At 40.1% G+C, this 20,852-nt stretch overlaps 1 protein-coding gene across 1 annotated transcript; it reads right to left on the bottom strand.

Moving 5' to 3' along the window:
• Positions 1 to 263: 263 nt before the first annotated feature.
• On the bottom strand, positions 264 to 8,159 carry LOC142147504 (ectoderm-neural cortex protein 1-like). The gene is made up of 4 exons (XM_075204723.1): positions 8,078 to 8,159; positions 7,597 to 7,686; positions 4,206 to 6,011; positions 264 to 441 (listed from the first exon to the last, which is right to left on the bottom strand). The coding sequence occupies exon 3, from the start codon at positions 5,978 to 5,980 to the stop codon at positions 4,214 to 4,216; it is 1,767 nt and encodes a 588-aa protein (XP_075060824.1). The 5' UTR covers positions 5,981 to 6,011; positions 7,597 to 7,686; positions 8,078 to 8,159; the 3' UTR covers positions 264 to 441; positions 4,206 to 4,213.
• Positions 8,160 to 20,852: the final 12,693 nt, after the last annotated feature.

Here is a 20,852-nt window from a genome sequence, read left to right on the forward strand (position 1 = left end):
AAACAGCCAAGAATATAAAAAGTGATTGCTGCTGTGTGCACAACATATGTCTTTACACATTTAAACGTTTTATCTCCAGGTTCTTCTACCGATTGTGATATTTATGGAATAAGCTGGACTAAGTAGTAATGAAATGTTGCATTCTGCTAAATTGTGTTCACACGGATATTGTTGGAATGTTACATAGGAAAGAGGTTTTTACTTTGTTTTACTTTAAATCCAAGTCGGGATTGCGGGTTTTGTAAATAAAGCAATTGAAAAAGAAAAAAAATCATTTTAATATAAAATGACAAACTAGTCAATAATGGTCCGGTTTTCACAGATTAACACTGATTTTTCATTTGTTGCTTTCCAGGTGGACATTAGAAACGGTCAAGTTTGTATTTCAGGCTATTTCACCGTGGACATGGTTATTTTTCACAAGAAATCATCCAGAAGATTCTGTAAAAACAAATATATAAAATATAAATCAATTATTACATAGACAATCCCATTTAATCATATTAAGTTACTGTAAAATCCAGCATAGAGGACAACTGGTGTAGCAGAGTTACATATTTAAAAATGTCAGAAAATACTTCTGTAGCTGTCTCATGCTTCGTTCAGACCTTAGTTATTTGTGCAACTGTTGTACAGAAAAAAAAATGGTGCAAAGGTCCAAATACTTGTAAATATATTATGCAGATGTAAGCTCCACCTCTTTTACAGGCACTATATTCACAAAAGGACAAAGGGAGAGATGAGCATTAATAATGCATCTAGCAGCAATGTTTGCTCTAGTTTGCCTCTAACCACCACCAGACTATATTAATGTGGCCTAGAAAATCATTGTGTTCACCATAGGAACATAATAAAATTAGGTTCTATTAACAAATGTCATCTGTACATTTTTTTTTAAACTAACACTTAAAAATGAACTGGATTAAAAAATGAATTGTCAAACTAAAAAAAATAATATCACCAAATACAAACAAATATAAATGTTGTGTATAGTCACAAATGAATTACAGGACAATCACAATCCCTATTATGGATCATATGGATATTAGAAGCCACCAGGAAGATCATACAATATGACAAGTATAAAAGTATGAGGCTATAGACTGAATGTTTCTATAAAGGGCACTAATATCTGTAATAATTTACAGAAGCGGTGCATTATTACCAACATATACTTTTTCTAAGGAATACTGAAGTGATGACTTTATTAAATAATAACTGTGTAAACCGTGAGTTCTGGAGTTTATAGATAGCCATTAATACACAAGTGATTTCAATCTAAGAATAATGCCAAAAATTTAGACCAGTTTGCAAATAAAAATGGACCTCAAATGATAGGGCTCAATCATACATGCGCACTGAGAAAATAGGTAAAAACACCTAAAAGTAATGTGTGCTTTATACACGATTTCCAATGCTTTGCGTTTCTACCATTTCAACCAATGGTACCAGTATTGTGCGTAAAGGTTATGAATGTTATTATCATTTATTTACTATGGTGTTCTAAGTTTTTGACACTGCATTTAAAAATTTAGAACACAATGATGGGATCGAGCCCATAACAAACTTTTCAAGTGTCAGGAACAGGGCCGCCTTCAGAAAAAAAAAAAAAAAAAAAAAAAAAAAAAAAAAAAAAATCGGGCCCAGTACGGGCCCCCCGTGCCACCCGGCCCCCCTCCCCCCTCATGAGCAACACATACTTTCATACTTACCTGGGGGCCCGTCACTGGTCTCCGCTATTCTGTCTTCAGCCTGGCTGTCACCGTGACAGCAAGGCAACACGATCCGATCGCAGGGGTGGAGGAATCATTCCCCCTGCGATCATGTGATCGGTCACAGGCAGAGCACATGATCGCAGGGGGAATGAATCCTCCACCCCTGCGATCGGATCCTGGTGCCTGGCTGTCACGGTGACAGCCAGGCTGAAGACAGAATAGCGGAGACCAGTGGCGGGCCCCATGTAAGTCTGTGCTGAGCTGTTGTACCGGGCCCCCTGGTGAGCCCGGGCCCGGTACAACAGTACCCCCCATACCCCCCTGATGGCAGCCCTGGTCAGGAACGTTAACTGCTTAGAAGCGCAGGTGTAAACGAGCCCATGAAAAGTTTTATAGTGACATTTGTTACAAGTAGTCAATAATAACTATTTGTCATTCACTATACGTGTGCTATTTTGTGAATATGATAGTTCATAGCGAATATAAAAAGAGCTTTTCCTATCTTATTCTGGGACAAAGAGCAATTAGTATAAAAGACATGGGAAATATGTGCTCAAGACCAACATATCACAGCTGGTCTCAAATTACATGTACCATAAACCCCAAGCATCAAAGGTCCTGATAATTGCTCTGCAGAAGGAATTATCAGCAAAATTATCAGAGAATACACGTGTATGTAATGAAACAAATATAATCTTGGTCCCTTGCTAACATGTCTAGTATCAGGCAAGTAATTGCATTGGCAAACAGCCTCTTTTCTTTGAGCTATAATGTCTACACACACTCTAGACGAAAAAGTATTTCACATGATGTTACAAGATCAAATATTTTACAAGTCCTAAAAAGGAAGGAAAAAAAAAATAAAAAAATATCAGACCAAATTTCTGATGTCACTATTTTAGACATCTACTCCTACACAACAGAAGTACAACCATCATGTATTATGTTTTAAAAAATAAAAATGTATAATACAAACTAGATGCTCACTGACCCCCGTGAACTGGTTTTGGTTTTGGATCTGGATTAGCTTCGTGTTTTGGTTTTGGCAAAACCACCCTCGTGTCTTTTGGTTTTGGATTTTTTAGAAAAAAATCCTAAAATATGCTAAAATTCCATCATTTTGCTCTTTTTTTGTTCTTACATTATTATTAGCCTCAACAACACTAATTTCAAGTCATTTGCAGTCAATTTAGACCACCTCACAGGTCACATTATGTTTTTCATACACTTTTGGACAAATACTGCAGCGACCTGGTTGGATGGTAAGCGACAGAGGAATGACACAAACACACTGCAGTTCCTAGCACATCTAGGACACATTTCCACACTGTAGTGGCAGAAAAGAAAAATTGTTGTCCGACCTCCCAACCACCCCTCGCTATGTTGGATCTTAAAAAGGAATTCAAAACTCGCGAGATCCGACGACGTCACAATGACGTTTTGCCTCGTTTTCAAATCTGTGGGCGCGAGACAGCTCAGCTCGGTACTCGGATCACCTAAGTTCGGGTGTGTTCAGTTCTCGAGGAACCAAGCCTGAGCATCTCTAATATACAAACAGGCTTGTATGTTGTTTAAATGAGCTACACTACATGCTCACATAAAACAAATCCATAACATGCATATTCGTGATTGTTTCAGTAACTTTTTTCATATAGAAGCAATTCATATTTTAGGGCTTCACTTATATATAGATACTACCGTGAAATGCTACGTAACTGCAGTAGAAAGGATAAACAGCTGCAGATCTGCTACGAATGGGACAATTATTCTAACAACAATACATTAAAAGTATTCATTCACATCCTGTTTAAAGTCAGGTACAAAAGGATTTTCCACCTCTGGAGAACCCATCACTATCAACAGTGCTCACCAAATGTAGAAATAGATTCCATAAGAGACTGTTGGTGTCAACAGTCCAGAAGCAATATCATCAAACTCCCAAGGAGTTCTGTATCGGTGAATGCGGAAGTAAATCCGTCACTTGTGACCTGACTATCGATGTTCCATTACAGCTCTGCAGTCACAAGTGGCAAATAATTTCTTCAATTATGATATAGAATCAAATTTTCCTAGACTGCTTATACCAATGGCCACTTCAGGGAATCTGCAGCCCTTTAAGCTACAGTAGAGGTCCCAGTGGACAGGACACTAATTATTAAGACAGGTTCTCTCAAAGAAGATAAACAAATGCGACGTGTACCTATACTATGAAAAAAATCAACACTCGAAATCTAATTTTGCCTTATCATTTCAGTGTAAAGTATTTTACTTTACTTTACTAGTATTTACTAGTATTTTACTAGATTTTATTCTAGGTTCAAATTGGCTCCTTCATAAAAGGTTTTGATTCTCTGCATCCTGCATTTTTATGAACTAGCTTAGCATCAAGAAGTTCTTTTCTATTTCTACATTTATTTGTACATGTTATTACATTACATTTTTTATAAAAGCAACTGCATTTCTGGTTGTATAATAGTAAAACAGATTTACCTTCTGATTCAAGAAGAAAGATACTTCCATGTGCTTACGAAGGCTGTTGGGATCAAAGAGTAAGGTACGGTGGTCACACTGCTCCAAGTGTCACTTGAAGGATCATAACAGTCCAGTGTCTTGCCCCGTTGGGAGCCACAGTATCCGCCCACTACATATAGTCTATTGCCAGAAACAACTACACGACAGCTAATCCTCTTAGAGGAAACATCTCCAAATCTACACCACTGATAAGTCTCACTGTTAAAGCGGTATGCTGAACTTGCAGAGAACTCAGTGTCCCCTCCTATCACAATTACATGATTTCCTAAAACTGCAGCACCTGTGTAACGCCAGGGTTGGGGGCAGGTGGCAGGCACAGTCCATCTGTTTTGGATGGGATCAAAACATTGGACTTTGGGAAGTTTTTCACGGTTGACGCTAGTTCCTCCAAACACAAAAAGTTTCATCTTTGCTCCAACAACTGCAGCATTGCTCACCCCTTCTCGAAGAGGAGCCACCAAGCTCCATTTGTCAATCTGAGGGTCATAATGTTCAACTTGCTTCAGGGAAACAGAAGGAGATGCTGGGAAAGCTCCTGTGGTAGCTGTATGCCCTCCAACAACATACAAGCAGTTGTCTAGCTCTGCAGATCCATGACCAAATCTAGCAACAAGCATGGGTCCTGCCTTGGACCATTCATCATGCAGTGTGTCATAGACCCAGACATCCTTTGAAGCTCCATTCTCTGCCCCCTTTCCTCCTGTAACATAAACTTTGCATCCAATTGCACATGCACTACATTCTTTACGTGGGCTGGGAATGTCAGTCTTGGGTATTATTTCTGTGGTTATTGGGTCCATCACATAGATCTTGTCACACATGAACGTTTGTCCTCCCAAGAGTAACAGGGCCTGGTTAATTTTCCGAGGACGGGCACAGAATCCAGTCACAAAACCATCATTCTGCAGAATCTTGTTCCTGCAGTGAGTTGCTTCTTCAACAATTGCTTTTGCCAGCTTGTTCTTAATCACAAGATCATCTGTGGCCAGACTTCGGAGATATTGCTCGGGCAATAGAGCCAGCCTGACATACCGCAGTAGATCTGGTAGATCATCCAGACGAAGACAAAGATCATATTTTATCCACCCCATCACTGCTTCATACACTAAACTTTCATCTTCCACCTCAAGTTCCTCACTAAGGACCAGTTCCATCAACTTTAGCTTTGGTAGCCTCAGGAAGTCTTCAGCTTTTGACAACTCCACAAAATTGGAAAGGCACATTCTCCAGGACAGCTCAAACAGTCTCTCACAGCAGTGTGCATCAGATATCAACATCATATTCACACAGTTTCCTGTATGGAGATTTTTCTCAAGGAATTCTGAAGCTGCATCTCGGATGTCATGAAATTGTAGCATATCCCCAGCTTCCAGCAAGGACTCTGCATTCTCCTCATTGAAGATAATCCGGGCAGAGTAGGCATAATCCAATAGAAGCTCCAGGACCTCAGGGTGCAAAGCATCATGGAAGTTGACTTCTCTATCCTGGCTTTCTTTTAAACCACCACTGAACATTGCTTCAAAATAACGACTGCTGGATGCTAGTACAGCTCGATGACAAGGGAAAGCACGGTTCCCTGCCAGCAAGACCACATCGGTGAAGAGGCAGCGCTTGCGAAGCAGGTTAAGATGCGTCAGAAGGCTGTCAGCATGGCCAGGCTTATGGAACAGATGGATGTTCATGGAGCCTGTGCTGGAACGGGACTTGCGGTTCTCATGATTGCTGACAGACATAGTTAACTTTTAATCTACTTTCAGGATCAATCTGGAAGAAAAAAAAACAAACACTTTAGATACTGAAGGCTGTAACGAGGATATATTGAATACACACCTAAAATAGCACTACTTAACAAGAAGTATGAATGCATGACATCAATTTGTTTTTTTACATAATATTATTGTATGCAAGAAGTGTCATCAAGGTAGTGCATACATTTTCAAGTAAACAGAAGCTCACTCAGCAATTCCTATTCAATTTCTCAGTGCCAGTCAAATAACTTGAGACTTTCCACTTGGACTGTTACAGGAGTAGGTAATGTGGAAATGTTTTCTTCCTTTTTCTATGTACTGGAATTCAAGTATGTATGAAACCTATTAACTACTTAAGTGCTATGTGTGAATCACCTGTAAAGAAACAGTGCTTTGGAATATGTTCACACATTATATAATTACAAAATAATGATAAAAACAAAATGTAAAATTTATTTTCACAGTACATTAAGAATTACAAACACATGGTAATTGACCTTTACGCACTGGTTTAGCATTAAATGCCAGTGACACAGCATGTCAAGTACAACATTTGGTTGTTAATGAGCACTTGCGGTCTGGGGTTAAATAGAGAACACACTGTTGACCCTAATGTCTTTACTTTGGGTTACTCAATTAGATGGAACAGGTAGCAGTGAAAAAAAGGGCCGCAATGAGCATTAAAAACACTAGTAAAAGCATGTATTATGACGCTTGTGGACAAGGGCCCTAAATTCTTTGTTTTCTACGCACTGAACAATAGTATAAGTGTGTGTATATTACCATAAATATATACATAAAAATGAAAAACTATCAACTGGCTGGGAGTCATGACAAACTGAGGGTGCATATGAATGAAAATGATATGTTAGGAAAGAATGATGTGCTCTAGCACAGAATGGAGAAATAACGCTTAATATAATTGCATCATTAGGGATTAAGTACATATTTTACATCTCTCTATATAGGATACAACCTACTGTTGAGCTAGGGTGTTAGTAGTAGATGAAACAAAAAAGGTTTCAGCTTAATTAATTATTAAACCATGTGAAGTTAATAAACAGTCCCTAGCTTCTCACAATGTAAGCTGCCCGGCAGCTAAACACACAAAACACTCTTTGTCATTTCCTGCTATAAGCCAGGCGGCACATGAAATACCACAGTGTGGCCCAGAGTTAACTCTCTCGTCCCCAAAGACCAATGGAATAAAAAAAAAAAAAAAAAAGTCAGTTTAGCCCCTGTGGCGATATGACAATAGGAAGACACTGAAATTACATAAAGCAGCCAGACAAGTTCGGACTTATAACCCTGCTCTGCAGCTTCCAATAGCATGGAGGAAGCGGATGTGGCTACATGCTCTGCAAGGACTGAAACTCTCTTCCACTTGGACACGTTAATTGGTCACATTACACAAGATGTCACAGGACATATCATGATGGTCATGCCCACAGAAGCTTACACTTTACTCCCCCACTGTCCATACGCACATAATAGACATACTTCAGGAATGTATCACCTCCTGTAGGCACAAAACAACTACATGTCAAACGGTCGGACACCTGTTACTTTGCAGTATGGTTACTGCACAGGGTGTGACTTACTGTGCCCTGATAGTTGGTAATCAGAGGGTCAGATCGTCATGCCCATCGTCTTTCAGTCCCGTGAGTCAGTGGCAGGAAGTGTCCCAAGAGCTGCAAAAACAAACTAAATTAATGTATCTAGCTTGACATCATGATGACAAAGATACAATGGAGGTGGCAGCACACATGCATCAGCCTGCGATAGTAATTTCCAGTTTCTCTTTGTGTTGGATCAATGAGAATGCTGTGTATATTCTTGTTACATTATGCTGATTACTGGGCAAATTATATACTGGAACTATGCATAAATTAACCCTAACAATTCTGCCTGTGTAGTGATGTACAATATGTGTGATATAACGAATATGGCAAAAGGGGAATCGTCATGTTCAACCTCAGTGATCATGTAAAAGCGTTATTGGAAAGTATTATGACAGCTATAAAAGGCGTAGTATGAATAGTGCGTTCTTAATCGGAAAGACGATCAATAAAGTCTTTCTACCTGTACGCCCAGCTCGATCCACTCTCTCCCTCAGACTGAAGCCTCAGCTGGGACAAAGCATATTTACTATTCACAAACTCTGGCTCCGCCCATCCGAAGCTAACCAATGGCCGACCGGTTCATTTTCTATTGCTGAACTGCGGGCGCTTCTTCTGGGTCTTAGCGCCGATCATGCACTGCCAGACGCACGTGTATTGATGATACTGACGGCGGAATTGATTTATTTCAGCGATTAAACTAAGAATTCCTAAGATTGTATTACATGAGTCAAACTTATTATTTAACGGGTTTTCTGTATGTTAAACAGAAACATAGAGTATATTGTTAATAACAGGGACATACATAGCATAAGTGAGAGTGGTCAAGAGTTTGACTATTAACCTATTAATCTGTATTGTGTCTCATGGTCGAACCTTCAGTCTTTTGTAGTATGGGACATTCATCTTTGGCTTTTATGTAAACGTCTCTTATTTCAAGGTAAGCCATAGTTGTCTACTCTCCTGGAATGTCTGGGAGACTCCTGAATTTTTGGGAGTTCTCCCGGACTCCCGAGAGAGCAGGCAAAAATCCCGGATCCAGCTGTCGCAGTTGTTGAAGATGGTGGGGGTGGGGCTAAATGTGCCATTGTGGCCACGCCCCCTGCTGCGATTGGCTAAGATTGACAAGGGATGGAGCCTAACGACGGACTGCCTTCAAAAGTAGGCAAGTATGAGGTAAGCTCTGCTCTGACACACAAGACACTGCAGGATACATCCAATACATATGTGGAATATAAAGTACCAGCAGAACGCCCATAAAATAAAAAAACAGTATTCACTTAACGTCACTTGATAATAATTAGAGATGGGCGGGTCCGGTTCTCCGAGAACCGAACCCACCCAAACATTGGGTATCCGAGTACCGAGCTGAGCAGCTCGGTACTCTCCCGCCCGTTCCGAATCCAAAACGAGGCCGAACGTCATTGTGACGTCGTCGGATCTCGGGGCTCGGTTCTCGCGATACTTCAACTTTATAAATACACGCCTCCACAGCAATCCATCGCCATTTGACAGAGGGAGAGAGCAGGGTGTAGTCATAGGCTGATTAGAGCAGGTACAGAGAATACAATATTGTTCTTGCAATTGCTCTTACCAAAATCGCTAGTGCAGAGAGGAGGATAGAGGTTTATTATTTTTTCTTAATATTTGGCACTCCCCAGCGCTTTTGGGGTGTCCCCCATAATTGTGCATAAATATTTCTGGCTGTCAAAAGTCATATCTGTCAGCAGCATCTACCAAATAATTTTTAGCACTCCTCAGTGCTTTTGGGGTGTCCTCCCTAATTGTGCATTAATATTTCTGTCTGTCAAAAGTCCTAACTGTCAGCAGTATCTACTAAATAATTTTTAGCACTCCTCAGTGCTTTTGGGGTGTCCTCCCTAATTGTGCATTAATATTTCTGGCTGTCAAAAGTCATATCTGTCAGCAGTATCTACTAACTAATTTTTAGCACTCCTCAGTGCTTTTGGGGTGTCCTCCCTAATTGTGCATAATTATTTCTGGCTGTCAAAAGTCATATCTGTCAGCAGTATCTACTAAATAATTTTTAGCACTCCTCAGTGCTTTTGGGGTGTCCTCCCTAATTGTGCATTAATATTTCTGGCTGTCAAAAATCATATCTGTCAGCAGTATCTACTAAATAATTTTTAGCACTCCTCAGTGCTTTTGGGGTGTCCTCCCTAATTGTGCATTAATATTTCTGGCTGTCAAAAGTCATATCTGTCAGCAGTATCTACTAAATAATTTTTAGCACTCCTCAGTGCTTTTGGGGTGTCCTCCCTAATTGTGCATTAATATTTCTGGCTGTCAAAAGTAATAACTGTCAGCAGTATCTACTAAATAATTTTTAGCACTCCTCAGTGCTTTTGGGGTGTCCTCCCTAATTGTGCATTAATATTTCTGGCTGTCAAAAGTCATATCTGTCAGCAGTATCTACTAAATAATTTTTTGCACTCCTCAGTGCTTTTGGGGTGTCCTCCCTAATTGTGCATTAATATTTCTGGCTGTCAAAAGTCATATCTGTCAGCAGTATCTACTAAATAATTTTTAGCACTCCTCAGTGCTTTTGGGGTGTCCTCCCTAATTGTGCATTAATATTTCTGGCTGTCAAAAGTAATAACTGTCAGCAGTATCTACTAAATAATTTTTAGCACTCCTCAGTGCTTTTGGGGTGTCCTCCCTAATTGTGCATTAATATTTCTGGCTGTCAAAAGTCATATCTGTCAGCAGTATCTACTAAATAATTTTTAGCACTACTCAGTGCTTTTGGGGTGTCCTCCCTAATTGTGCATTAATATTTCTGGCTGTCAAAAGTCATAACTGTCAGCAGTATCTACTAAATAATTTTTAGCACTCCTCAGTGCTTTTGGGGTGTCCTCCCTAATTGTGCATTAATATTTCTGGCTGTCAAAAGTCATATCTGTCAGCAGTATCTACTAAATAATTTTTTGCACTCCTCAGTGCTTTTGGGGTGTCCTCCCTAATTGTGCATTAATATTTCTGGCTGTCAAAAGTCATATCTGTCAGCAGTATCTACTAAATAATTTTTAGCACTCCTCAGTGCTTTTGGGGTGTCCTCCCTAATTGTGCATTAATATTTCTGGCTGTCAAAAGTCATATCTGTCAGCAGTATCTACTAAATAATTTTTAGCACTCCTCAGTGCTTTTGGGGTGTCCTCCCTAATTGTGCATTAATATTTCTGGCTGTCAAAAGTCATATCTGTCAGCAGTATCTACTAAATAATTTTTAGCACTCCTCAGTGCTTTTGGGGTGTCCTCCCTAATTGTGCATTAATATTTCTGGCTGTCAAAAGTCATATCTGTCAGCAGTATCTACTAAATAATTTTTAGCACTCCTCAGTGCTTTTTAGGGTGTCCTCCCTAATTGTGCATTAATATTTCTGGCTGTCAAAAGTCATATCTGTCAGCAGTATCTACTAAATAATTTTTAGCACTCCTCAGTGCTTTTGGGGTGTCCTCCCTAATTGTGCATTAATATTTCTGGCTGTCAAAAGTCATATCTGTCAGCAGTATCTACCAAATAATTTTTAGCACTCCCCAGTGGTTTGCGCTCAGAATGGATTCAAAGCAGTCCACATATTATCTGAATGAGCAACCAGGTTCTATCACCAGTCCTGATGTTAGTGTTCCCAGTACGTCATCTGGCCAAGGCGATGTCAAACAACAGAGTGTTTTCAAATTAGTGCAAAAAACAAAAACCAAAAAAAAATTTACTGTATTGAAGCGAAAAAGAAGTGTAACTGAGCAAAAGTTAAGTGACGATAAAAAAAAAATTGCAAGCATGCAATTCTACACACGCAGTGGCAAAGACAGAATGAGGCCTTCACCTTTGGCTATTAGTGGCAGATCCCAAAAAGTTACCCAGCCTACAATTGGTGCACAACTACTGTTACGCGTCAAAGCCGAGCTGCAAGATAACAGTGAGGCATTACAGGAGAATATTTACTCTGATTCACAAATGACAACAATCCCTGTGGAGAGTCCATCCAACAGTGGGATGTCTAATCGTGAGCATTCTGCTGATGTGTGCCTTAATAGCCCGAGTGTAGCCGGTGATACCCAAATTGAGGATGCCACTTTGGAATTAGAAGAGGATGAGGGGGAGATTTGTGTAGGCGACGAGGGCGCTAATGAGGATGTTGATGAGGATGAGGTTGTTTGTGTAAGTCCTGCACCAGTGGCAGCAGTTCTGGCACGTGACAAGAAAAAGGCCATTGTCATGCCTGGGCATAAAACAAAAAAATCCACTTCTTATGTGTGGAATTATGTCTACCCAAATCCAGACAACAATTGTATAGCCATTTGTAGTGTATGTCAAGCCACAGTCAGTCGAGGGAGGGACCTTAACCATCTTGGAACCTCGTCTATGTTACGCCATTTAACGAGAGTTCATGGCAAAGTGTTGGGAAAAGCTGAAAGTTCTTCCCAAAAGAATACAAGCACTCCCTCATCAGCTAAGACCCTCCGCTCACCGACATACCGACGGCTACAAAATACACCCACCACACCATCCTCATCAATATCCTCAGTAGCGCTCGGAGTTAGCCCGGCATCCCACTTAAGGCTGGATGACTCCGGCACTATTATTGATTCCTCTGAAGAAAGCGTTAGTCCTGCTGCTGCTGTTGCTGCTGCTGGGGGTGAATCGTTATCCCAGAGGCAGGTTAATAAAATGAGCAGTCCTACATTTCAGCAATTAACTGTGAAACAATCATTTGCGAGGGGAAGCAAATATGACAGCAGTCACCCAGTCGCCAAGCGAATCACAGACGCCATGGCTGCAATGTTAGTGTTAGATCTGCGTCCAATCTCCACAATAAACGCAGCTGGTTTTTCACAGTTAATTGAGGTTTTGTGTCCGCGTTACAGAATTCCATCGCGACACCATTTCTCCCGTAAAGCTATTCCACAACTAAACCAAAAAGTGTGTAATAATGTAGAGATTGCGCTGAAAAATGCCATTCTGCCCACTGTTCACTTAACCACAGATATGTGGACAAGTGGAAGTGGCCAAACCAAAGACTATATGACTGTGACAGCCCACTGGGTTGGTCATTCACCTTCACCAGCAGGAACAGCAGCAGCATGTGCACCACTACGTAACATTTGTCACAGGCAGGCCACTCTTTGTATCACCGGCTTCACTAACAGGCATACGGCTGACAATTTGTTACGCAAACTGAGAGATGTGATTGATGCATGGCTTATACCACTCGGACTCTCCCCAGGGTATGTCATTTCAGATAACACCAACAATATAGTGCGAGCATTACAGCTGGGTGATTTCCAACATATTCCCTGTTTTGCTCACACCATCAACTTGGTGGTGCAGAGCTTCCTACGAAATAACCGTGAGGTGCAGGAGATGCTTTCGGTGGCCCGTAAAATTTCAGGCCATTTCAGGCATTCAGCCACAGCATGTAGGAGATTACAGCAGCTCCAAGAGCAGTTTAACTTGCCCTGCCACCAACTTAAGCAAGAGGTGGTAACTCGGTGGAATTCAACCCTGTACATGCTTCAGAGGATGGAGGAACAGCGCAAAGCCATCCAAGCATATTGCACAAGCCATGACATTGGGAAAGGAGGGGGGATGTATTTCACTCTTGCACAGTGGGGAATCCTTTCAGTGCTGTGCAAGGTGCTGAAACCATTTGAAGTTGTGACGTGTGAGGTGAGTGCAGACTCTGCTAGTTTGAGCCAAGTCATTCCTTTAATTAGACTATTGGAAAAGCAGCTTGAGAAAATGAAGGAAGAGCTGAAAGCAAGCAATTCAGCAAAGTATGTTGGCCTTGTCGATCAAGTACTTAATTCGCTTCACAATGATCCTCGAGTTATTAAGATCTTGAACTCGGATCAGTACGTTTTGGCCACTGTGCTTGATACAAGGTTTAAAACCTACATTGAGTCTTTACTTGTAAATGAGCGAGATGTGAACTTTTGGAAGGAGCTATTGCTCAGCAAGTTGGCCGCTGAACTGGGCCTCGGCTTGACGATGTATCCTCCTTCACTTTCTCAAGCTGCTGCTGCTCGTAAAAAATTAAATTTCCCAAAAAGAAGCAGGGAAGACGCAGGGGGCAGACCAGAACAATTTAACATCTGGGCTGGTTTGAAGGATTTTTCAAAAAAATGTGTCACTTTATCCATAACTCCATCCAATACGAGTATAAACATGCAAAGGATGGTGGAGGATTACTTTCGAGAGGTAGTTGATATGGAAATGTCAGACAGTCCCGTTCCTTACTGGGAAGAAAAGCAGGCCATTTGGAAACCCATGTACAAACTTGCTTTGCAATACCTAAGCTGCCCACCCTCCAGTGTGTACTCTGAACGAGTGTTCAGCACAGCAGGGAACTTAGTCAGTGATCGCCGTAGAAGGTTACTTCCCAAAAATGTGGAGAAAATGATGTTTATAAAAATGAACTACATCTTCCACGAGGAAGGCCTTCACCATCCAAGACATCCAAGCACTGACTGTTCTCTAATGGCGGAATCAAGCGGCGATGAATTGATAGTCTGTGATGATGACGTACACACTGATGAGGTTGAGGATGAAGCTGAAGATGATGACGATAGCATCTTTTTAAAACTTTCTATGTAAGTGTAGGGGGCAATCTACCCCCAAAGAGGAAAGGGACTTGTGGCATTTCCATATCACGTACCATCTTGAAAGGCTGCTGTTAGGGCAATTTATCCTTAAGGGTAGGGTGTCATAGACAGAGTGACCCCAAACTGGCTTTGTCCATTTCTCATAATATTGTACAGTCTATAACGGCTGAATTTTTTGGTATTTTATACAAGTGGAGGGGGGCCTAGAGAGACAGAAACCAAACTGGCTTTCTCCATGTCAATTAATATTGTAGAGTCTATAATGGCTGAATTTTTGGGTATTTTATACAAGTGGAGGGGGGCCTTGAGAGACAGAAACCAAACTGGCTTTTTCCATTTCTTTACATATTTAACTATAAGTGTAGGGTGTAATATACATTCAAAGACGATGGCTGCATTGCCAATATGCATAGATGGAGAGGAAGACAATCTGTTTTGTGTGTAGAATAGGCCTACCAACGAAGAATTAAACTGTTTTTTTGGATGATTTATTACCTCAACAATTAGATTACTTGTCTCTAAAACAGTTGGAGCACTAAATTGGGTTAATTTAGGCCCAAAAACATGGATTTTCCAAAAAAATAGCAATACAAAACCAAACAAAGCCAAAACCAAAACCAAAACACGCAATGGCGGTTTTGCAAAACCAAAACCAAAACCAAAACACGACGGTAATCCAGATCCAAAACCGAATCCAAAACCAAACACGGGGGTCAGTGACCATCTCTAATAATAATATAGCCATTAATAACAAAACATTAATAAAACAAATACAGTTTTTTTTTCTCTCATCCCCATAATATACATTTATTAGGATGTTTTCATTGTCTACTGTACATAAAATACATTTTTACAGTTGCTCCTGATTGCAAACACATTGTGACGAAATGAGTTTGATAACACTGTAACCATCCTGTTCCTCGTTTCTCACATTATGTGGATTATAGCATGTATGGCCTTTGCTTTTGCTCCCCAGCTCAACAGACTACAACTGCAGTGTCTAATTACATGTGGATAAGGGGACATTGTAGCTCATTGTAAATATGTATATTGTTTATTGTATATTGGTGATGCGGCAGTGAGGTTGTTATTCATTGTCCTTAAAGTGAAGCCATAGAAACAGAATTTGACGGCAGATAAGAACCTCTTGGCTCATCTAGTCTGCCCATAGTTTTATTAACCTATAGCAACCTTAAAAACAACTAAATCTCTGGCGCTAATAGGTCCCAAATAATAATCAATATGTTATTAAATATTAGGCAATAAATGCAGCAACTCAAAAAGGAGGTAGTGTCAAACCTCCATATAAATGCAACGACAACAAACAGAGAGTTGCGCAGGAATTGCCTGATAAAACATTTATTAAATCAGATCATGTGAGAGCAACCAATGTAAAGCTTTCATAGATCATTAAATAGTGATCTTATAACAGTAATAGCATATAGAATATATAAAGATATAGATAAAAATTATGCTTATAAAAAGCAAGACATAAAATAATCATATTACATGGCTTTCAAAAGAGAAAAACATTGCTATCAATATATAATTAACCCTTATTAGACAGTATCCAGTTAGATAAGGGTATCCAACAGCTGAATCAATAACATTTGCAGGTGCTAGTAACCCTTAGAAGATCCTAAGCAGCCGTGGAGAAAACCAATAGAATGTCAATTCCAATAAATCATCTGTAGAAACAGAAGTTGTCTCTTTTGATAAAGAGGAGTACAGTAACTTTAATATTGCGATGTTGCCTCTTTTAGTGAAGAGGAATACAATAACTTCAATGTCACAAAGGTAATTGTATATTCATATGTCCGTATACAAGTAATATCCGTGCAGCTGGGGTTTAAGAGTAGTAAGGATATGTGGTAGATGAAAGCTACTTACCATCTGGACGGCTAAACATCGGCAGACATTGCGTCCCTCCACATAAGATATATAGATATATGTGTATTCTTACCCCCAGCGGATAATGTCCTCACATCAAGGAACAATGCTATATTAAGCCACTGTTTAATGGAACAATCCGGAGACAGGTTAAAGGTCCTCTTCGGTGCGCACCAATCCGGATAAGCTTTTCAAGTCACGTGACCAAGGGTTCGGTTTATGATACAAACTAACTTATCCCTTTGTTAGGCTCACGATAACTCAGGTGATATAAGCATAGCAAAAATAGCAACTCAAATAGATAGAAGTTCCATCACAAGCAGAGAACAATTCTTTTCCATCAGTGCACGAACAGTGTCTAATTCACAATTCAGGCAGCAAACACAAGGCGACGCGTTTCGTCTGATATACAGACTTTCTCAAGCCTTTTTGCTATGCTTATATCACCTGAGTTATCGTGAGCCTAACAAAGGGATAAGTTAGTTTGTATCATAAACCGAACCCTTGGTCACGTGACTTGAAAAGCTTATCCGGATTGGTGCGCACCGAAGAGGACCTTTAACCTGTCTCCGGATTGTTCCATTAAACAGTGGCTTAATATAGCATTGTTCCTTGATGTGAGGACATTATCCGCTGGGGGTAAGAATACACATATATCTATATATCTTATGTGGAGGGACGCAATGTCTGCCGATGTTTAGCCGTCCAGATGGTAAGTAGCTTTCATCTACCACATATCCTTACTACTCTTAAACCCCAGCTGCACGGATATTACTTGTATACGGACATATGAATATACAATTACCTTTGTGACATTGAAGTTATTGTATTCCTCTTCACTAAAAGAGGCAACATCGCAATATTAAAGTTACTGTACTCCTCTTTATCAAAAGAGACAACTTCTGTTTCTACAGATGATTTATTGGAATTGACATTCTATTGGTTTTCTCCACGGCTGCTTAGGATCTTCTAAGGGTTACTAGCACCTGCAAATGTTATTGATTCAGCTGTTGGATACCTATAGCAACCTTAAACCTTATTAGATCCCTTATTCTTTATAAGGGTATTCTTATGTCTATCCCAAGCATGTTTAAACTGCTCTACTGTATTAGCCTCTACCACATCTGATGGGAGGCTATTCCACTTATCCACTACCCTTTCTGTGAAGTAGTTTTTTCTCAAATTTCCTGTGAACCTACTTCCCTCTAGTTTCAGTGCATGTCCTAGTGTTCTAATACTTCTCTTCCTTTGAAGAATGTTTCCCTCTTGTACCTTGTTTAACCCCTTGATATATTTGAAAGTTTCTATCATGTTCCCCCTTTCCCTTCTCTGCTCCAAACTATACATATTGAGTTATTTTAGTCCTTCCGGGTAAGTTTTGTACTGTAGGCACCATTTTAGACGCCCATCTTTGTGCAGTCTCTAATATATTTATATCCTTCTGGAGATATGGCCTCCAGAATTGAACACAGTATTCTAGATGAGGCTGTACCAATGACCTATACAGTGGCATTATTACGTCTTTCTTTCTGCAACTGATTCCTCTCCCTATACAACCAAGCATCTGACTTGCCTTCCTCATTGCTTTGTTACATTGCTTACCTTTCTTTAAGTCACCTGAAATAGTGACTCCTAGATCCCTTTCCTCCTCAGTAGTTTCTATTATAGTGCCATTAATAATATATTTAGCATTTGGATTTTTTTCGTTTTACCCCTCCTGGTGTGTCTACTCTGTTGCATATCTTTGTGTTATCTGCAAAAAGGCATACTTTCCCTTCAATATAATTTGCAATGTCTAATAAAGATATTAAAAAGCACTGGTCCAAGTACAGATCTTTGGGCTACTCCACTGGTAACCTTTCCCTCCTGTGAATGCACTCCATTTACTATAACTGTTTTCTATCCTGCAACAAAGATCTTATCCATTCCACCATCTTTGAATCCAATCCCAAGCTTTCAAGTTTATTTAACAGTCTGCAATGTGGGACAGTGTCTTACTAAAATCTAGATAAGCTCTATCTACAGCCCCTCCTTGATCTATTACTTTAGTCACCCAGTCAAAAAAGTCAATAAGATTTGTTGGCATGATCTCCCCCAAGTAAATCCATGCTGTTTGGGATCTTGTAAATTACTGGATTTCAGATATTCTACAATTCTTTCTTTTAAGGGTGTTTCCATCAGTTACTACTGATGTAAGGCTCACTGGTCTGTGGTTGCTTGCCTCTTCCTTGCTTCCACTTTTGTGCAGTGGGACTACATTCGCTCTTTTCCAGTAATCTGGATTACTCCTGTAGCTAGTGACTGATTGAATAATTCTGTTAATTGTGTTACCAACACCCCTTTAAGCTCTTTTAGTATCCTTGGATGTACCCCATCTGGCTCTATTGATTTATCCACTTTCAGTTTTGAGAGCTTTGTTAGGACCTTCTGTAAATGTACTTGTATCTATCTCATTTTTGTGAGTATACTTGCAATTTAACTGTGGTCCTTACTCCGCTCTTTCTGTAGTGAATACTGAGCAAAAATAATTATTAAGATGATCTGCTATTACCTTGTCTTCCTCAACAAGACTCTCACTCTCTGTCTTTAGTCTTATTATTCCTCCTTTTGTTTTTCTTCTTTCGCTTATATACCGAAAAAAAGTTTTGCCCCCTTTATCCACTGACTGGGCCATATCAGTGCTGTAACTAGACATTTTAGCACCGGTGCCCCCCATCTAAGTGGGAGTGACAATCATTGAGTGGGCTTGGTCAACCTACAGTGGGGGCGTGGCTAGCGCTTTTCCAAGTTCTAGACCGCACTGAAACCCCCTCCCTCCCCATTCTTCACGTTCTGGCTTTGTAAGGAACTTTATGTAATGAGCCTCAATAGAATCAAAGTACTTTAAATGCAGCTATCACATGCTAGCATATAAAAAATGAATTGGTTATTGAAATAAAACTCATATATATATATATATATATATATATATATATATATATTATATATATATATATATATATATATATATATATATACACATATATACATACAATATAAAGAGCATCCTAGTGTCCGCCATACCATACAGAACATTCTTATGACGGCCATACAATGCAGAGAGCATGCCTATGACTGTCATACTGTACAGAAAGCATTCATATGACCGCCATACAATACAGAGAGCATTCTTGTGACTGCAATACATATACCATCCTAGTGACCCCATATAATACAAAGAGCATTTTTGTCACTGCCTGACAACACCACCCCCCTACTCATGAATGAACCCATCTTCAAAATTGTTAACTCCAGGATCATCATAAATCCCCTATCAACATTAACTCCCTCATCCAGTTTAATCATTAATCCCCACATTATAAATTAATTTCATTCATATTCATTAAACCCCCTCATTATCTTCTTCAGTCTCATCAAAAGACTGTATGTGTGTGTGCCCAGAGTGTCTGTCCCTGTATGTGTGTGTCCAGTGTATGTACCAGTGCATGTATGCCCAGTATGTACCTGTGTGTGTGTGTGTGTGTGTGTAACTGTAGTTTCTGAAATATTACTTACCATAAGATGTCCAGGGACAGCACAGCATAGCTTCAGTGGATAGAAAGTATCTGGATCATGTAATGTTGGGGGCCCTATTTTTTTAAAAAAAATTGGTGTATGAAATTTAGAAAACTAATAATTAGCCCCAACATTAAAATAATAGTATTCCTATTTAATAAATAAACCTATTTCCCTCCCTCCAAACAGCTCCAACAATAAATTAAATAGCATTTACGTTTAATAAATATAACCATTTCCCACAATCATCCCCGGAATTAAATAATTCATATTCACATTTAATAAATAGCTCTCCTCACCAAACTCAGCCCCACAGTTAATTAATAGCCCTAAACCACCCCAGCGTTAAATTAAAGGTCCTGTCACCTCACCTTAAATTAATAGACCCCAAAAGCCCCATAAATAAATTAAATTGACCCACCAGCACCCCACAAATAAAATAGTACCCATTAAATAATTAGCTACCGCCTAAAAGTCACCGTTAAATTAATAGCCTACCTCCCACCCATGTACTAAGACACCCAACCTCCCTACCCTCATATCACACATTATATTAATACACCCCCCTTCCCTCACACATAATGGCAGCATACACCCCCCTTCCCTAATAAAGCATATCCGCATGCAGCACACATCCCCCCTTCACAATAGCAGCATGCAACACACACACACCCCCTCCAGAATAGCAGCATGCAGCAGGGCCGTCTCTTCCATTGGGCACGACAGGCATGTGCCCGGGGGCCCTGCAGGCAAGGGGGGCCCGTCCAACGCAGCTCTGTAAAAAAAAAAAATCCTGAAAAAAAAAATTAAATACTTACCTTGCGGTCTCGTCAGCAGCAATCCGGCTCCCTCCCTGGTCCCCTCTTCTGTGCTGTGCTCGCAGTGAATGCCGCCCAGCATTCACTGCAACCACAGCATGGAAGAGGGCAGAAGAGACTCAGCGGCGCGGAAAAAAGAAGAGGACCGGACTTAAGGTAAGTTAAGGGGGCCCATATATATATATATATATATATATATTTTTTTATTTTTTTTTAGGGGCCCGGTACACGCCATTGCCTGGGGGCCCATAAAGTAGTTAAGGTGGCCCTGGCATGCAGCACACCCCCTCCATAATAGCAGCACACACACCCCCTCCATAATAGTAGCACACATCCCCCCTCCATAAT

This window comes from Mixophyes fleayi, chromosome 1, assembly GCF_038048845.1.
Source record: "Mixophyes fleayi isolate aMixFle1 chromosome 1, aMixFle1.hap1, whole genome shotgun sequence".
NCBI classification, from domain to species: Eukaryota; Metazoa; Chordata; class Amphibia; order Anura; family Limnodynastidae; genus Mixophyes; species Mixophyes fleayi.